The sequence below is a fragment of the Poecilia reticulata genome, linkage group LG22 (genome assembly GCF_000633615.1).
Source record: "Poecilia reticulata strain Guanapo linkage group LG22, Guppy_female_1.0+MT, whole genome shotgun sequence".
In the NCBI taxonomy this organism is placed as follows: domain Eukaryota; kingdom Metazoa; phylum Chordata; class Actinopteri; order Cyprinodontiformes; family Poeciliidae; genus Poecilia; species Poecilia reticulata.
In genome coordinates this window covers 5657804-5677753 of record NC_024352.1, presented here as the reverse complement: position 1 = coordinate 5677753, position 19950 = coordinate 5657804, and the positions used below count along the sequence as shown (strand labels likewise).

At 39.1% G+C, this 19950-nt stretch overlaps 1 protein-coding gene across 6 annotated transcripts in view; it reads right to left on the bottom strand.

Moving 5' to 3' along the window:
• numb (NUMB endocytic adaptor protein) overlaps nucleotides 1-19950 on the bottom strand; it is a 52512-nt gene that overhangs the window by 6296 nt on the left and 26266 nt on the right. For 3 of the 6 annotated variants that reach the window (XM_008398872.2, XM_008398869.2, XM_008398868.2), the window contains exons 2-6: nucleotides 14803-14939; nucleotides 8651-8725; nucleotides 2542-2574; nucleotides 1807-1881; nucleotides 154-294 (exon numbers count right to left, since the gene is read on the bottom strand). In XM_008398872.2, coding sequence (XP_008397094.1) covers nucleotides 154-294; nucleotides 1807-1881; nucleotides 2542-2574; nucleotides 8651-8725; nucleotides 14803-14928 — 450 coding nt within the window. In that variant the 5' untranslated portion in view covers nucleotides 14929-14939. The remainder of the gene's footprint in view (nucleotides 1-153; nucleotides 295-1806; nucleotides 1882-2541; nucleotides 2575-8650; nucleotides 8726-14802; nucleotides 14940-19950) is intronic. The other 3 variants (XM_008398875.2, XM_008398871.2, XM_008398870.2) reach the window with 1 other exon arrangement.

Here is a 19950-nt window from a genome sequence, read left to right as displayed (position 1 = left end):
GATTCTCACCGCAGCGCCGCAAAAAGCCAAAAACACGCATCTTTTATTTGTGAAGGCGACAGCTCAAACTCGTCCACCAGAGAAGAGGTTTGAGCAGGTCTTCCTATAAAGCACCGTGAGCACAGCGTCGGCAGTGACCGAGCTAGTTCTTACTGAGTCTTTAATGGCCATGAAACAGTGGCAGATCCAGCGTCGCGTGGTGCCGTCCCTGCAGATGTAAGAGAACGCCCTCTCAAAGTTCCTGTCAGGAGCGCAGAACGAAACCTTCTCTATCGTCTGATCCAGAATCAGGTCCTGCGGACAGCAGTTTCTATCGTTAGCATGGTCAAAGCTGAGAGCTGAGAAATGGAACAATATCAAAACATGAGCTCAGTTTTATTCATTTTTGGTCTTTGAATCAGTGTTCTCTCATCAACTACATGAAACGATTTCTGATTCCAAAACAAAATTCAAAAATAATTTTGATTTACTGTAAACTAAGATTTTTTTTTAATGTCATTACCAGATATTTCCAGCAGATGTCAGTATGACTTCTCATTTAATTCCATATGAACAAGTCTTTAGTTCTACATAAAGGTGCACAGGGTACATAATGAAAAAAAAGGGCATTTGGAGGTCGTCAGAGCCTTTTTACTGTAGATTTTTTTATTATAATTACTATATAAGGTCAGTATATTCAATATTTAGAGCTGAAACATGCACCTAGAATGTTTTCACATTTTGTTACTTTACCACTTACAAGGAAGTTTTGTTTACACCTCCAACAAATGTGAATGTTAGGAAAAAGGCGAAAGTTATAAAATACATTTTTATTACACATTGAGTTATATATTTCAAGACTTTATCTCTTGCAGTTTTTGATGATTAAGGCTTACAGGTAAGAAAAACACAAAATTCAGTGTTTCAGAAAATGTAAACATTACATAACACCAACTAAGCTGACTATAGTAGTCTAAAATCTGGTTCTGTAACCTACTGATCCAGATTGAATAATGACTATATAAGATGACCAACTTAAAAAATGTGAACTTTTTAAATGTCAGACTTTCCTATATTTTACCAAAATTTTAAGTGACAAACCAAAACACAGAAGGATACAATTAATAGGGTTTTTTGAGTTTCACCAAATCAAATTTAATACTTTTTAAGACCAATATGAATGAAATTTAAGACCTGTATATTGACAGAAAAGTACAAAAGATAATAAATTGACAATAAACTTGCACTTATCCATGATAGACATAAAAAAGCTAGCTAGCTAGCTAACAAGGGTATATTAGCAGCTAGTTACTGGTAACCTCAACCGCCTCCAGTCACAGAACGCAACGAATATGTCTCAAACTTTAGCCCGACGGAAAACGTCCCATGAGAAAAATAAAAATATATAAAATATAAGAAATTAAATGGTCTCAACAAAATTTAATCCCTACGATCAACGTATTTAAGACCAACTACCACTTTTTTAAAAATGAATTTAAGACAATTTAAGGCCTTAATTTTACTTGATGAATTTCAGACTAGATTTAAGTGAAATGATATATGGCCTTTAAGCATTTTTGCAAAATTTTTTGAAAAATGCCGATTTGTATTCGGTAAAATCCAGAAAAATGTTCCACTGCAATTACAGCTACAAGGTGTTTGGAGGGTTTGTACATTAACGTTCTCAAATGTTTACAGATTCTTCATTATATGGAAGAAGAACATTGGTTAATAGCAATTTTTGAAGTCTTGGCAGAGATTTTTGACTGGATTTAAGTGTAGAGTTTCCTCTCCAGGCTTCTCCTACAAGGTTTTCTATTGGCTTACCTTTGTTTTGTCATCAACAACACGAAGACCATCAGCCGACACCCACAACACAGCTCGCACTGCCTTCTTCCCAGCCTGCAAACACACACACACACACACACACACAAAACAATGGGTCACAAAACAAGAGCTTCTCCAACATCCCACATGATTACTTTCTTTTTGTAACATTCCTCTGCACCTATTCATGAAAACTATTAGGACAAACACACACACACACAAACAGAGCACACCTGTGAATAAAAGATTGCAAATAGTAAGAAAGGCAAAAAAAAAAATTGTCAACAGGTGTTTTCAAAGATCAGTGCCACGCAAGAGGAGATAAATTTGATCAAGAAACCAAAGAAGAGTTGGTGTGAGATTCTGTGGATTGATGCAGTAGGTAGTGACGACCCCATTGGTTAGAATAGCAACAATGAAAAGGGAAATATCCGCTGTTCCATTGCTGCTTCCTGGAAGAAGGGCTGAAGGAAGAGAAGGCACGCCTGTTAATACAAAAAAACACAAACACATGGGTGACTTAAAGATGCCCCACCCCAGCCTAAACCACCCCACCTGCTCAGAAGCATGCATCGTTGTGTTTGTCCAGATCACTAAACACCCCTCATCTCCCCCATGTGTCCATGTGCTCCTTCCAGCCATCAGGTGTGATCAAAGAGTGAAGTGCGAGAAAATGATAAAGCCAGTGAGAAGGAGAAAAAAAAACACTCAAGAGTCACAAAAGGAATAACTTACTTTCACAAAGAATCCTTTGAAGAATTTCCTGTCCTGGAAGTGGATGTGGCAAAAAAAAAAAAAAAAAAAAAAAAGAGGGTGGAGGGTGGGTGAGAGGGTTGGAGGAGACGGGGTCGGGGAGAGAACAAGGCATGAAAATGTTACCTAAGTCGTCTAAGAATTGACTAGAGCCAACAGGAAGGGGTTTGATTGGAAGCTTGTTTGGTTTGGTGAAGTTGAAGCTGGGGTTATGAGTGAGGCGAGTGATGCTTTTATTCAGTTAGTGCTGCATGAATTCACTTCAAAGTTATGGATGGATGGGGGGGGGAGAGGGACACTTTGTTGGAGTTAGTAGAACCGTGAAGGAAAATCCCGAAAAGAGTTAATGCTCACCGCAGAACCTTCTGACAGCAGGAATCGACACCGCTTAGTACGGAAAACCCACATCTTGCTGGTGTTTTTTCTTTAAGCATATTATCACTTAAGAACTCAAATATAACAACAGCGATAAAAATATTTCCATATTCATGTGTATTTAATATGAGCGAAGACGTACTCTTTGGGTGAGAGCGGTTGCTTTAACACAGGTTTACTATTCTATTAAGACAACCTACATTTTAAACCGTCTTTAACATTCTTATAATAGCGGTTAGCATAGCTGACGTTGGGGTTCAACGAAAAATTAACAGACCAATAAATCTGCCCCAATTTCCCTCATTTTGTGAGATCAGCGACCGGCTGACACATGTGCCCCACTATTGCCAACTTAGACACTTGGCTGCAACATTTAGCAACTTAACCAGAGAAAAAGAAAATAATTGGTATCGGTCAAAACGGGTCAGGGTTTTTAAATGTCGGTGATCGGCCAAAAATCTGCAATCAATGTGCCCCTAAATTGATGTCGTTAGAATTACAAAAACAGCTTTCTCTGTACGTTCCCTTGAGAATGTAGAGCCAGCCGCATCACTGTGATTTCCAGAAGGCTGAATTTATAACAGATGGACACTAAACAGGATCAAACTGAGCTATTTGCCGTAATTATCTGCTGAAAGTCTTCTAGCCTGAAAAACCCGCCGACATGTCACATAAATACAGTTTATAGTCAAACTGCTTCATACATTTTTGTGCTCATCTGATTTTTTTTTTTTTAATGTCTTACTCAAAGTGGGGGGGAAAAGAGCTAACTTTCATGTAGATACAGCTTCCACACTGAAAAGACTCATTATTTTAAAAAGTATACAGTTAGTGTCTGCATTTTAAACTTAACGTAGCATATTATATTAGAAATTTGGTATATGTATCTTTAGTAAATATACACAGAAATGTATGTGTTCCCTAAAGTTCTGGTTTCCAACCAGAACTTTACCCCATCCATTGGGGGTAAAGACCCCCAATGGATGTTATGAATCATCATCAATTGGATCTTGAGGTTCCCCACAAATCTAAACGATTCTAAAACCGCATTTAAGCGGAAGATCTTACAAAACAGATTAAAAAAAAAAAACATTGTCAAATGATTCTGGTCAGAGCCTGTCAAGCTGGAACATCAACATATTCCTGCCAGCAGCCGATGTCTTCGTCCATCTCTACCTCTTAGTCTTTCGGGAAAGGATAACCTCAAGTCCCATTTTATTCTTTCTCATCTGATGTTCAGACAGAGATCCGCGGTTGCTCAGCAGACAGAAACAGACTGCTGCAGACGGAAGACTGACCTCTGGATCAAGCCTGTGACTGTTTGCTGAGTCAGGCGGTTCGGGTTCAAGCTGCAGTAACCACTTTAAACAAGAAAAAGCAAAAAAAAAAACAAAAAAAAAAAACACCCCAACCAGACCAGACCAGGTCTTAATCCCTTCTCTGCGTTCACACGCTTGCTGCGAGTTGTTCTCTGTCCCATAAACTCTGGAAAGGAGTGCCGTTCGGCTCCTGTTACACGGCCGCAGCGCAGGCGGCTCACGTTAACGCATGATTAAACATGTCAACCAGAAATGGACGTTCATTTGGTTGCGAGTCGAGCTCTTTGTTAGTGCATGTGGTGTTTCTGTGGGAGCCGCAAAGACGAGCAGTGATTGTATTAGTGGCATATGGTTAGGAGGAACAGAGTCTAGATTAAAGAGAGCCCTACAACTCGAGAAAGGGAGGAAGTTGAATCTGGAGGAAATTCTCTGCAATTTAAACCTGCTTGAAAAGGACAGAAAGTATAACACACGGAAAAAGGTCATTCAGCATTCATTAATTCATAATAAGCAAAAACATTTCCAAGCGGAAGAGATAAGACACTTTTAAAAAGGTCAAAATGAAGCAACAATGCCTGGAAAAATAAGATGACCCAGACAGGAAAGCCACTTTGTAGACATTGATGTACAAAACCACTGGTGAGCAGGTGAGGGCCGTTTACTGATAAAGTGACGCAAAGTTTTAGAAAGCTATTGTTTCAAAACAGTAAAAAATCTGTTATACAACTGCTTGTAGAAAGTAAGGCAGTGTGGCCCCTCCCACACCTGCAGCTGCACACTGTTGATCAGCTGGCTACACTTTATAATAGTCTACAAGAAAGAGAAATCCATCCAATACACATCAATGATATGAATCACCATAACGTTTAAACAGAGCAACCTAAAATCAATGTCAAACTACAGTAGGTCAACTCTGACAGGCACACAGAGGGTTGGCTACAGAAGCAGATAGCCTGAGTAATTAAAAACTAATGTCAGGTCTAGTCCAGGTCTGGGAAAACAAATGCATTTTTTATGCATTTTAAGGTCTTTCATCTACACAAAAAACGATTATTTATAAAAACTCTGACCAAAGTGGAGATTTGAGAAAACTCTAATTCCATTTGCACGTGTACATGGCAAAATGCAGATTTAGGCTCCCGTGAATTACATTCTGCAACAAATAACGCGCCAATATATCCACACACTTGCTGTGACACAATTCCCAATCGGCAACATTTTGTGTTCTAATAACTTTATATCCTAAGACAATATTTAACACTTATTATGTTGGCAGCAGTAGAAATAATTGCTACTTTGCAGTTTTGAATGTTTGCGAGAGGTTTTATGGAAGGTTATCATCCCAGATGGGGTCTAATGCCGAGTAGGAGAAATTTTCCCATCTAAACAGTCGCAAACTCTGTCAGGACACGCAGAACCGCTGCACACCTGCTGTGCCAGATCTTTGTGAAACCATTTTACGCTTTACAACATTTTCTTTAAGCAGTAGAATAAAAAAAACATACAAGACAGAGTGGTCCTGACCACAGGACACGTTTTGACATCAAAGCAGACGAGGACTCGTTTTTCACTCCTCTTCAAATTTAACGTTCAATTCAGAAACGGCGGACATCTTTTCAGCCTTACAAACCGACTTTTCACTAAAAGTGCCCAAACCTCGATTTACCAACCAAGTGAATAGAAAGACTCTTTCGCTATGTCAGGATCTTCAAGGTGTACACCCAGCAGCACACAGACAAAAAGGAAGAAAAACAAAAATCCATGTCACTGTGAGCTGAGTAACTGATAAAACTCACAGCCCCAGTCAGCAAACAAAAGGAAGTGATGTCATAATGACAGCACAAGAGGGCAGCTTGGAGGTTGATGGTGCCGCAGTGCAGCCACCACCATCTCCCCCTCCTCCTCCTCCCCTCTGAGTCACGGATCACAGAGCTGTGAGAAAACTCCTTATTACGCTCCTGAAAGCTGCTGACGACACCGCCGAGCTGACAGCTCCCCGGCCGACTCCTTCCAGCTCGGTTCAATGTTCGGGCACATCCGCTCCAGCTTCGCCTTCTGCTTATTCATGCGTGCTTCGGTTCACTGCTGCCGTTCTTCCTCACTGGAAGCGGTGAAGCTGCCAGAATGAAGGCGATCCTGCTGCTTCGCTTTGGCCTGCTTCAAGCTGCAAGTTTAGGACCGAGCACGGCTCACCCGCAGGTTTAGAAACCAGCTTCCTGTCTGACATTAATGTTTGTTCAGAGGAAACGGAGCGACTGCGTTTGTCGCCTGGCAACGGTCGGTTTATTAAAGACTTAGTGAAGACGAAGAAGGCTTTGCTAATTGTATTTGTTCAAGGCTGGCCTTGGTCTGACAGCCATGCTTTAACAATGCCGTCTGGCGGAAGGAGACGGAGTGCAGATGACCCATCTGAGAGAGATTTAAAAATATCTATGTGAGGTTCAGAGCAAAGTGACCCGCTTTAACTTACTAATTTTCTTTCTGTAATCGTGCTGGGTAAAAACACAACTCCGTTTTTTGGGGGGTTTATGCTCAATTTTAAGAATCTACTCAGATCTGACCACAAAAGGAATAAAATAAATAAATAAATAAGGTGTAGCTGAAATTGATCCACTATAATTTTGATGAGCGAACAAACAGGCTCATCAGATTCAAGTCTGGAGTTTTGCAGGTTCATTCCTAAAAATTAATAGTACTTCCTGTCAGCAATAACGGGCTGGTAAAATCAAATGACCACTGTAAACCTACATTTGTTGGAGGTATGTATGGATAATTTTAGGCATGGTTGTAATTAATGATTGGTCATTGTATATTTATAAAATTAAACCAATTCAGAGCTTTTTTCTTTCAAATATTATTATATAAATGGAACTTTTAGAGGGAAAAAATGACAATATATGGTGCACTTCCACATTTGGAGGAATGCCCAAAAAAGTTGGTGAGCTATATTTTAGTCTTGTAAAAATAAAAAAAAGCAAAAGAAAAATTCTGCAACCAATAGTAGTGTGTTTATTTGTACCAATGACCAGCACTGAGGAAACGCACAGGTTTTGAGCAAACATAGTGGGCAAGTAGATAATATCTAATTTTCCTGTGGTGCTACACCGATCGCCCAGACTATTGTAACTCAGACTTATGATCATATTTGAGTTGCAATTATATACTATGTCATTATTTAAACTCATATTCTGGTGACATTATGTTGCTTTATTTTTTGTAAATAATAAAAACCACCAAGTTATGTAGTGGGGGTTGAGAACATTTTACGGAATATTCAGCCTCATATTTGAGTTGAAACTGATATTTTATGTGATTACGTAAACTCACTAAATGCTCACATTATCTGTATTATTTGTAAAAACAAAAATAAAAGAAACCAATAACAACAACAAAAATACATAAAATTATTTAGCTGAGATTATTTAAGGGGCTTTAGCCCCCCTAAAATTGATCTGGTGACGCCACTGATGTCGAGTTTGAGGTGCCAATTAAAAGGGGGAACTTTAGTTTAAGGAGAATGGTGCTTAAATATTAATAAAGGTCGCTTTTACATGCATGTTTAACTAACATGTATGTAATTTGAATAGACTAAGAATGTTTGGTGTTTGACAGTTTGCTGAATGAAGCGTAATTACACTAGCAAATGAGTCAAGGATCAAGTAAGTCTTCAGCAGTTTGAGCAGAAAATGCAGCAGGACTCAAGGGCTCTTCATGCAGCTGCAGGATAAATGAAGTCTGTACTGATGGAGAGCAAACTGGATGACAGGTATACATCTTCTGAAGTGAGCTCAATCTAGAACCGAAACTTTGACGGCACATGCGCTTAAACTCAGACACAATCCGTTAATGTGTCTAGGTGGGAACCGATGGCGCAGACGGGAGACGGAGAGCTCCGCCAAACCCGCCGACTCAGGTTTGGCCCAGACTTCAGAGAATCGGCTTCATCCACCGGCTGGGAGTTTACAACCTGGGTGGAGCTCTGGCAAACAACTGACGACATGCAAAAGAAATTGCTTCCCTCTTCCCCCTCCTCTCTGGAATTTGTTCCCTTTTTTTTGCGCAACTCTGCCGGATCCTACGGGAGCAGGAAGTACACGCCGACCTCGCTGCTCCAGCCGAGACCGAGCATATCGAGAGGACAAGGGGAGGAGGAGCGCTTAAGGGCCGGCCAGCAAGGGTGGAGAACCTTATTCAACTTCTTAAGAATAAGGGAAAAAGCTAAGCAAGATAAGACAATGGAAGAACAAACACGCTGATAGGTGAGAGAGAGAGAAAGAGAGCCAGCTGCCATAAAAGGTGAAATAGTTTGAGGAGAGAGTAGAAGAGAGAAGGTGGAATATCTGTTGTTTAGTAGCCACATTCCTGGAGGTACAGAGAGGTCGTGTTGTAATACCTACCGTCTTAAGCCGCTTCACCGCGTCCTCGCAGATGTGCATGCCTCTCGATTCCTCCACTTCCACATGCCCCAAGTACTGCAGAAAGAGAGGGAAAGAGGCTCAGTCTGACTGTAACAACCTTTTCTATTAGTGACGAACACTCATTTTTATATTCATAACATTATATTGATTGCTGCTTCACTTGATCTCTAATTTATTACATTTAAAAATTGATGAACCTCTAAAGTTTCTTGAGAAAAGTGAATGAAGTGATGCACCAGTCAACTGACTTTTGTGGCCAATTTCCCTACCTGATTGTCCGGTAGACTCCTTACATTTGAGGACCACAATTAACAACATTAAATGTAACATTTTCAGCTGCTGTGGTTTGCGTTCACAGCGCATTGCGTCAACCGAACCAAACTAATTGAAAAACGCGTTTCCCTCTCCGCCTGTGGTGGCACTTCACCAAGAACTACTGAAGGAAACGACAGCATAACAAAACTAATATCAACTTCCTTCTTCATGAAATGTAAACAAAAATGGAGTGTTGTCAGTTTTTAGCAGCTGCAGGATTTCTCTTTGTCTTTGGTAAAAGACCAGTTAGCGCTAGCCTTAGTGTCCCGTCCCCCCCCTCAATTTTTTTTTCCAATTGCGGGTTCACACCTCCCTAAACTTTCCAGGCAAATGGACTAGAGTCCGATCGAAGCGGACTACACAGGGCTGGTGGAAATGTTTTTGGCAGGTCAGATTTTGCTTCAAGAAAATGAAGGTTTGTAAAAGCGGAATTGAAAAATTATTTTCCCACTGAGAGGAGTCAATTACTTATGTTTTTAGATTACTGGAGGAAATGGCCTTTATAAACGGATTTTCTTTTGTTCTACAAATGTATAAAAAGAGACAGACTTGACAATTACAACTGTCTTTAGCAATAACCACAGTTAATCCATATTGCATTGTCAAACAGCAGACTCAGGTGTATTTCCTAGAAAACTTAATACCATAAGTCTGACATCAGAGTGGGCAGTAAGACAAAACTAGATTGTGAAATATTAGACTGTTTTGTTGATGTGTTAACGCAGAATGACTGAGGCGTTGTCTATTAGTCATTCTATGCTCTCGCTCAGATGCACTGGTGCCATCATTTTCAGTTTTTTTTTTCTTTTAGATTCACAAACTAGTATACATAAGGGAGGCAGTAAATGGTAAAAATATGATTATTTCAGAAATCTTATCTGGGTTTAATGTTCCCCAAGACAATGAAATTTGTAAATAATCGATGTTTAGATTTCAAATTAGGGATGCAAGTTATCGATCAAGGAGTTAAACTAAAGCTGATTGATCTTATTGATCTACTATAACGATTAATTGATAAGCAGCCATTTTTACTCTTGCATCAAGTGGGTCGATCATCCTTTCAGAATAGAAAGTTCTAAAGTTTTCATGAAACGTTCAATAAAATACAAAACGTTATTTTGTTTTTGCTGTATTAAATACTGACTGAATAAACAAAAATTGTTGTTTTCTCACATTATTAACCTTAACCATATTTATAAAACATAATAAAACAGGAACGAAATCAGCCGTGTTTATTGGCATCATGTGTTTGTCAATCGTGTTATAATTTTTCTGTTATCCTTTCCATTTCTGTCATCACACCATCCTCGCATTCACACTCATTTTTCAATGAGAAGTTGACGTTGCTTCGTCATGCGGCTCAGTTGAATGCACGCTATTAAGTTGAAACTAAATTTAAGGAACTAGTCGAGTGTTTACATTTCAAAGCAGAACCACATAAAGAGCATTTTGTGTCCCACACYGGACTCTGTTTGGACCGTTTCCCTTTTCTGTTCTGGTACGGCCCTGCCATCTTTGTTTCTCTATTTACTGGCTCTGCTTAAGGATGACCAGGGTTGACCTCTGCTGGGTGGCATCCAAACTACAACACTAAAAGAAGGTCTAAGCCAGTGGTGTCAAACTCCAGTCCTCAAGGGCCGCTGTCCTGCAGTTTTTAGATGCGCCACAGGTACAAAACACTGGAATGAAATGGCTTAATTACCTCCTCCTTGTGTAGATCAGTTCTCCAGAGCCTTGCTAATGACCTAATTATTCTATTCAGGTGGTGCAGCAGAGGCACATCTTAAAGTTGTAGGGCAGTGGCCCTCCAGGACTGGAGTTTGACACCTCTAAGCGAATATTCGTAGCCTATTGACACTGAATTATAAGTCAATTGTTTGCATTCCAAGTTCAAATTTTCAAACCAAGTCCACAATTTTCTCATAACTGCAGTCTTAATCATAGATTTTGATCTTGACTACATAGAACCTTGTACCTTCCAAAATTGTTTCCATTGTACCAAAAACGGTCTCAAGTATTTTTCTTAATATAGGGATTGAGTTTTAAACTTCTGAAACTCGGTTGTGTTCACTGATGTTTATTTTTGATTGGCTAGTTGACCAAACTGAAAAATCAGAGTCTGACTTCTCAGAGCACCTCTCACAACCAGCTATATGCAAAAGGGAGTGAAAATCTATTACAACAAACTTTTCTTTTTTTTTTTTTTTGTAATTCTGGACTGTGTGACCACAGAAGCTCATTACAAAACCACAAGAGTAATGCTTGCAAACCTTTCCAAAGGATTTTGGTCATCCTATAATCCTTCAGGCATGATACTGCAAGTCATAAAGCTATATTTCACTCCCAGACTCACGATACCCAAGGATACCCAAGAGGGTTGCTTCAAATATAATAAACCCATCTCTAGTGACACTAAAGCTTTCACACGAGCTGAGTTTTACACAGAACTGAAAGTAACACAGTATTTGTACATTCGCACACTCTAAAAAGTAAAAGGCCCTTGTAATTGCATGCATTAGAGACAAGAATGCAAAAACAATGTCATGAGATGAAGACAAAGCAGGAGAGCCTTTGTGTTTCTGTCAACAGTACATATAAGCATCCACAAATCTGGGTTAAAGTGCAACTGAACACAGAACAAATATTGCCTCTAGCCTGAATATCTCTCCTTCTCTCTCCCTCCTTCCTTCTGGACTCCAAACAGCATCATTATGTGTCTCTCCACTCACAACCCTGACCTCTTCAGAAGCTATTGTACATGCTGGGCCAGAGAGGAAGTCCTTACCCTTTCCTTACACACACACAAAAACACACGCACACACACACATGCATACGCACACAAAGCAAGTGTCGCTGCCCCATGCCTGTCACCCCACCCTCTGGCTCTGCTATTTTAAGAATGTGACGTAACAGCTCTGAGTCACTCTGTCAAGCGTATTAGAACACGTGTGTGCGTTTATACATGCATCGGATCTACGCGGATGCAGACTACAAACGTAGGATGTTGGGACAATGCTGATGCGAGGAGGCGGCCGTGGGTAGCCGGGACCATGAAAGCAGCGGTAGTGTCTCCAAACGGGGATCAGCCGGGAGATGAGGGAGGAGCGGATATGAGGAAACACAGAGACGGCTTAAGGAGTCGCAGTAAATACTACACCGTATCTTGGGGTTTTTTAAAATATTAAATGGCTAAATGGCGTAAGCAGAATTTTCTCGGGCTTTCTTCTGATTTCACCAACTCAGATTTAAAGGGGCAGCATTATGCGTTTTCCAACCACAGTTACTTGATATAGCACAATCAAGTAACTATGTTATCTTCACTTGCTATAAAAATGCTGTATTCATCAAATATGACTAAAAACACAATTTGACTTCCTAATTTAAAGCCTTGAAATTAGGCCTCTGCCTCTTTAAGAAGCTCCTGCTCTTTCTGACACTCCGCCTTTAGGAAATCATCACAGCACGGCTCCTCTTTTAACGCTTTAACACTGTTTTTAACGGCGTTGCACTAGCAGATGAGCTCAGCAAATGCACGGTTCAATCAGGTGTTTGCTAATTGCTGCTGGCTAGTCTGAAGGGGTGGGGAAAGGCTGCTCTGTGAGGCGGAATCTTGGAAATTGCAACTTAGAGGAGGAGCTTCGTCCTCGAAGGCGGCACTAGGTCCACCCAGGAGCTTTTCACAGCTGAATGGTTGCCATAGAGATGCCTGAAAGAATCAAAGCAACAATCCAGGTATGTTTTTGATGAGGAAATAACATAACAGGATGGAAAGCTCAAAAAAGTTTAATTTACATAATTCTGTGCTTTTAAGACTTTTTTAAGACCATTATCTTCTGTTGTGGCAGAAATGCACACAAGACAACAAATTGGCAATATATTTGCACTTTCCCATGATGGGTGTAAAAACCTAGCAAGCTAGTGAGGGTACTTTACTAGCTAGTTACTGGTAGCCTCAACTGCCTTGAGTCAGAATGCAATGAAGCAAAAAAACAAAAATTGAGACTAAATGGAATTTAAAGACCTGTGATTAATGTCTTTAAGTCCAACATGCATTTTATCAAGTGAATTTGAGACATGCTTGAATTTAAGACTTTTTAAGGATGCGTGGACACTCTGGTTTTACATGTTTCACAGAATGCTGCTGCAAATTACTCTGCCAATTTGATTTTACCATGATTCCACCAACACCTTAAAAAGGACCATAAAGAAGGGAGCGCAGTGCCTTATAGAAGTACTCGCACTTCTTGAACTTTTTCACATTTTTTTAAAATCACCAGCTTTAACACAACTTTCAGGGGTTTAATGAAACAGACCGACTTGAAAGAAGTTCAAATTTGTTAAAAATAAAGGTAAACATACTTTTAACCTTTTTACTAATTAATACAGGTGTTAAAAAAGTGGAATGAATTTGTCTTCGTAATCTTTTACCCCTAAATAAAATTACATGCCGTCGTCCATCCTTTCCTGCACTCGGTGTGCTACACGACGCCGCAGTTGGTGAAAATCTCACAGCAACAACTTACACACAACTCGCCTCGTTCTGAGGCACCTAGAGAGGGAGTCTGGAAACAGGAAGGGGAGGAGGGACACAGAGGAGCAGCATGGTAGGTTGCATTGTCCCATAATAAGAGGAAAAGCAGAGGAAAGGAAATGTTCTTATTTAATCTTTTCTATTTATGCAAGCGTCTCAACCAAACCAGAAAATGTTATTACTGCACTGTGTAATGTCTGTTCAAGACGGTTAACAACTGAAAACGATCCACAAATTAAACAAGGATTGACCGTTGAGATGCATTCTATGACTTGTGATGATGTTGCAATTATTTTTTGTTTTCCGTTGGATTTAAAAATATAACCTTTATCAAAGGACCTGCAAACATTTTCTGTGTTCAACCAAGTAAAACTGCAAATATCGGCCTGTAGAAGCGCGACTGATGCATCACCAATTGCTCATAAATAAATCCTGCTTCAAGTACTTTGTGGGAAACAGCGATTACTTGATTCTAAAGCTGAAAATATACCTGGAATTCTGTAGCTGCTGTAGCTGGATTTAATTACCACAATTTTGCTGAATCTCAAAAAAAAAAAAAAAAAAAAAAGGAACCGACTCAGCACGTCTGATTTAAACAATCTAAATGCAAATTTGCAGTTACACAAATCTCTACATTGTCTTACTGTAACCCTAAGGCCTTCGATTTCATCATTAATTCAACCCTGCCGTAAATTAGGGAGCTCCTCATCTAAAAAAGAACTACAAATGTCAGTTATGTGAAAAAAAAAAAACTTCCCTCTCCCTAAACCCAGGTCTTCAGTTCTCCCTTTTCTTGAGAAGAGGTGACCATTTGGCCCCATGTGATGAGAGGAAGCGTACCGTTGCACTTCTGTTTGCAAAAGTGGAAGACTGTGTTGCCAAAATAAGATCAACTCTCCACTTCATCAACTGCAGGAGAGCAGGTCAGAGTGCTGCTACCTGGACAAGCCCCTTTTTCGCACAAATTGGTCTTCTGTTGTTGGCAATGCTGATCAAATGTAATTTTTCAAGTCGTAGTGTACCTTTATTCAAGTTATGGTGGAAAGCTGTAGAGATCAGGAAGCATTGTGTTTATCTTTAACGGAGATGTAACCTATATTAAAGTTGCTGAGAGCTAATCGCAGCGGAGTCCGATGCCGGGGAGAAGTTCTGAGGTTCGGTTGTTTCATAGTTTAAGGTCAGCACCACGTCCAGTCAAGTAGTGTTTGTAAAATGAGTGATTTCAGATGTGTTTGTATCCCGGCTACAAAACGGGGGGGAGTAATGTGGGAAGGAGGAGAGTCACCTTGACTGCGAAGCTGCATCTGCCACTGCGGACCGCCTCCTCGTCTGTCTGCCACTGGTGTGGCCGGCTCGACTCCGGCACGTAGATGTCTTTCTTGCGCCGGAAGCTCTGCCGTAGCTTATTCATTGCGGAGCTCCCTGCGAAGGGCAGAAAGGGAATTCATTTAAAGAATATACCACCATCTTGGAAGGACAAAATAATAATAATAATGATCCCTTCAAGTCCAACACAACTCTGAAGGTGCAAATGCCTAGCAAATGCCAGTATCACAATCTACCAATTTGTTTCATCAACCTGCCAAAATTATCCATTGTGCCTTTCCTGTGTTTCAAAGTCTCCTAATGGGAAAGAAAATGCAAATACATTTGATTTGACTATGTTGAATAATGCAACACTGCCCCTCCCCCACATGTTACCACTTAATACAATTATATAAAAATAAATAATATTTACAAAATTTGGGTTATTTATTTCTTTCTGATTTTTCCTCTTGTAAACCATGTTTGAGTGTCCGAAAAAGCGCTGTAAAAATCTGATGTATTATCATTGTTATTATTATAGATGCAAATCTTTCAGTGGCTAGCTTTTTAGATGCACRATTCGATTCAGAAACCAATTTTTCTAATAAAAGTGGCCTAGAGATTTTGTTTAGATTATGTGACTGACGAGGAAAAGACTATAAACAAACAGAACATTTATTTATAATAATTCAATATGGTTCCATATTCTATCAAATTTCATCTGTTAATACTGAAACAAAAACAGGTTTGTGCGTAAAATTCTATAAAATACCAGAAGCATGTGAAATACATGACAAGTTCCAGAAATATTTATATAATAAGATTAAATTAATGGTTATATGCCATGTTTTAGGTAATATAAAACATTTGTTTAACACAGTAAAAAAAATATTGAACACAGCCTTTGATACAACTTCTCTGACTTAAAAAATAAATAAATAAAAAATAAATAAATAAAAAAATTAAAAAAAATTTAAAATAATAATAATAAAAACATCTATCTTTTCATAGCAAATAGTTGAGTTAAGCTGCAGTTTTGCATACTTTGTTTTACAAAGTGAAGCCTGTTTAAAACAATTTGTCTTTTGGTTATTCAAACTGGGGTGGGGGTGGGGGGGTGAGATCTCTAACAAGAAAAGAGCAAAAATACTTCAGGTTCAAACTCAGTATTTTAGATCTTGAATTTCAGTTCTTATCAAATAGGAGAAGAAAATATACTTTCAAAGTCATGTTTTTATTTACTGAGAGATCTCCCAACAGAAAGCAGAGTGTTAAAAATAATCTCTGACTACCGAATTTATCGAGAAAAAACGATGAGAAATCAGACAACTAAAATAAACCATGCATCAGCTGCAGCCCTGTTTACTCATTGCTTCATCAGACACATGAATCAAGAAGTTTTAAAAAAAAAATAGTTAAATATATAAATACTTGTATATATATTTATAGGTCAACAAATTTATTTGGAAGACAATACACCTACAGAGAAGAACAAACCACATTTACTACTTGAACACAACAGTTTGTGAACTCGCATCCTGGTTTCACTTTGACCTTTGTTAGCTCTCCTGCTCAACAATGGAATGTAAAATAAGAAAACTTAAATGTATCCTTAATTTTGTTCTACCTCATAATTACATGAATAAATAAACAAAATAAGGAATGTTCTCTGAAAATAAGATCTTCAATGAGATTCAAACAATGAAATAAATGGAAAAAAAACCCAGCACATTTAATTAAAGTGACAGTACTGCCATGTGGACTCCTTCTCTTCGAGCGTGGATTAAGATGCACAAGAAAAGCAGAGGCCCAATTAAAAGTTGCTGATCCAAATTAGAAGTGAAAGGTTCGTCCATCAAGCCTGGCTCAAATCTCCCAGATCAATGAGAAAAATGGGGGGATCAAAAGTCACTCGGCCGTGAAATCCCCCTTCCAGTACAGCAAACTGCTGGACTAACGAGTTGTACCCGCTGACTTCTGAACTGATGAGGATCTGTCGGGATTACGGTCTGTAATCCAGGAAAGCCGACCCATGAACACACACCTGCGCACACACGCGCACGCACGCACGCAAGCACGCACACATGCACACACTACACTCTGGCTGACTGCTTGCATAATGAAACGTGTCCTGCAGTGACTCTGAGCAGACAGTGAGCTTCAGGTTGAGGTTTTCTTCTTATCTGTCCATGCCAGGCTGCAGTTCTGCAGGCAGGACACAAACAAAGCTTTCTGGGTTCGATCTCGCCAAAGCACACCTCAACGCCACAAAACCTCTTGTTGTGACAGGAAGAGAGCAGAGTCGGAGTTGCTCTGTAAGTGTGAGTCACACGCGTGATTCACGTACAACTCGAGTCAAAATGCAACGCAGTTAATTCATTTGAAATGTGTAATCTAAGATTTTGTGATGCCACAAAGGAGGCACTGGGAGGGGAGGAGATAAAAAGCTATTAACTACTATGAGTTCAAGTAGTAAGTGTACTCCTGAAGCACTCATAATTTTATAAAAGCATATTTGTTTCATAAATATTGTTTTCTGACTATCAGGGTTACTTTTGGTCCTGTGAAGCAAATATTTAGATTTTGTAAAATTATTCTGGTTGAAACTTTTTCTGAACATCTAGTCGCTACACAATGTCAAACTTCAGCGAGTTTAAATTGGATTCCATGTGAAATGTTTCTATACAAATTTAAAGCACTGCTATTGTGTGTTTCCTAGTCTAATTGTATAATTTTGGAACACAATCAATTAGTTATGTCACCTTTAGTTGTTATAAAGAAATGTTGTGTATATTAAACATGACTTAAAAGAAATTTGACTTCGCAATTTAACGCCTTTAAATTGGGCCTCTGTCTCTAAGAAGTTCCCACCATTCCCAGCGCTTTGCCTTCAGGATGTCATCACATCAAGATTCCTCTACTAAGTTTGTCAGGCTGAGAAATATTTCACACAATGAGATTAGCAGATGTGCAGTTCCACCAGGTGTTTGCTAATTGCTGCTGGCTAGTCTGAAGGAGCTGAGTGGTGGAGTCAGGGGATTCAAGGATTTCTCAAGCATGGTTAAAAAAAAAACCCCAAAAGAAATCAAACCAACACTTCATGTGTGTATTTAATGAGAGAATAACATTATAACAAGATGTAAAGCTCATAAAAGTTTATTTTTCTTCTTTAAAAACAGTAAAAAATTAACTTTGAGGTTCCTCAAGGCTCCCTTCTTGGACCACTTGGAAGCCAAACAATGCAGCCAATAGATAAGTGACAAGGTTGTGGAGAAGTTAAAAGCAATGTTTGGATATTTTTAAACAAACAAAAAAAACACAATTTCAAACATCTTACAGAGCGCTGTTCAATCCATCATCACAAAGGGGAGAGAATTTGGCATAACTGCAACCGACCAAAATATGGCGTTTGTGTGTATGGTAACTAGAAGAACTGCAAAAATTCATATATTTGCCTATTAGCAGTTCATTCCACAATTTTGGCCTTTGGAAAGGAGTCATAAGAGGTCATTTTAGAAAAAAAATGTAAAAATAAAACGGAGAAATGGTGTGAAATGTGGTGTCAGTAGCTTCACAGAGCGGGGAAGCTTTTCTTCTGCCAGGACAGAAAAGTTGACTTAGGGCACTTAGGGCAATATAAATGCACAACATGCTTTTCCAATTGTAATTTGGGGAAAAAAAATACAAAGAGTTCAACTATGTATTCCAATTCTTTCACCACAGTATGTGTACTTTGTGTTGATATAACAAATAAAATCCCCCCAAAATACATCAAAATTTGTAGTGGCAACATGACAAAAGTGAAAATGTTCTAAGAATAAACTCGAAAATAAGCCAGGAAAATGGACACCAAAGCAGGTGCTTAGAAGAAAAAAATGGATTGAAAGTACAGCTCCAAGTGTCATACAAGCACTTAAGCTCCAATGAGCATATTGGAAAAGTAGTAGCCTGCAGACGGGAGCGTCGTTTGAAAACAAGACGACACGCAAGGGGGATAAATATTGCTCCATGGCTCACTCCTGCTCTCGTCTATTAAACTCATTTATTTAGGTCGTATCATGTTTGGGCTCACTGCAGTGCCTGTGACAGACTGCATGATTCCATGCTGTGGACTGGAGGAAAACAGATCCGTCTGCGTCGAGTCTCTGGCTCAACAAAATTAACGCATCTGTTACCATGAAGACACGAAAACACTCTGAGTCATCTGAAAACCAAATGAAATATCATGAAGAGCAAGCTCTGGGAAATATGTTCTGACTGATTGTTGCTTTAACTCAGTTACAAAGATAAAAAGCTTGGGTTAGCTATAAGCAGTGACCTCAATGCTAAACCATCAATATACCTCCCTAATTGACTGTTCAGTAATTGGCAGATGAAATATCGAAAGTGATTTTTCCATCCTCGTATCGATTAAAAATATCAAAAAAGGTACTTCCAGCGTAGAACAAATCAACCAGTAGTATGTACTTTGAAACACTTTGTATGACATCCAGTAATGATCAAATAAGACGCATACATATTTTCTTGTAAATCTTTCATTTTCTGATGGATTAAAAATTAATGTCTCTTTCAAAGAATACAGGAATCAAAGTCCGATACCTGTCAAAAAGTGAGTATTTTATCGGTCTGCATCTAAAATCTCTGATAAGCATGCCTAGAGAAGCATTCCGCTCCAGGATGTAGTCCAGCCCAGGTTTTCAGTCCAGCAGCACTTGTATCCCACATGCTGACCCACTGGTTAATAATAAATGGGTCAGTTGTTTTCATACTTATTGTTGATCATTTTCCTCTGTTAGAGTAATCTCACTTGATCAAGCCTTTTCTAACATTCCACATTACAAAATAAGTAATAAAAATATGCATGATTCTTGCAGAGATCGTATCGGTACAATATCGGTATCAGCCAATATTTACACAAATACAATACAAAAGAGAAATCAAGCAGACAGTCAAAGAAAGACTAAAACACATGGGGAAAACAACATATTTGTTTATTAATTTCCCAGAATTGTGATGTGGTAAAACAGAGCTACTGACATAACTCATCTTCCAGATTTCTTAGTACCTTCCTGCCAGTTTCCATCACACACACACACACACACACACACACACACACACACACACACAC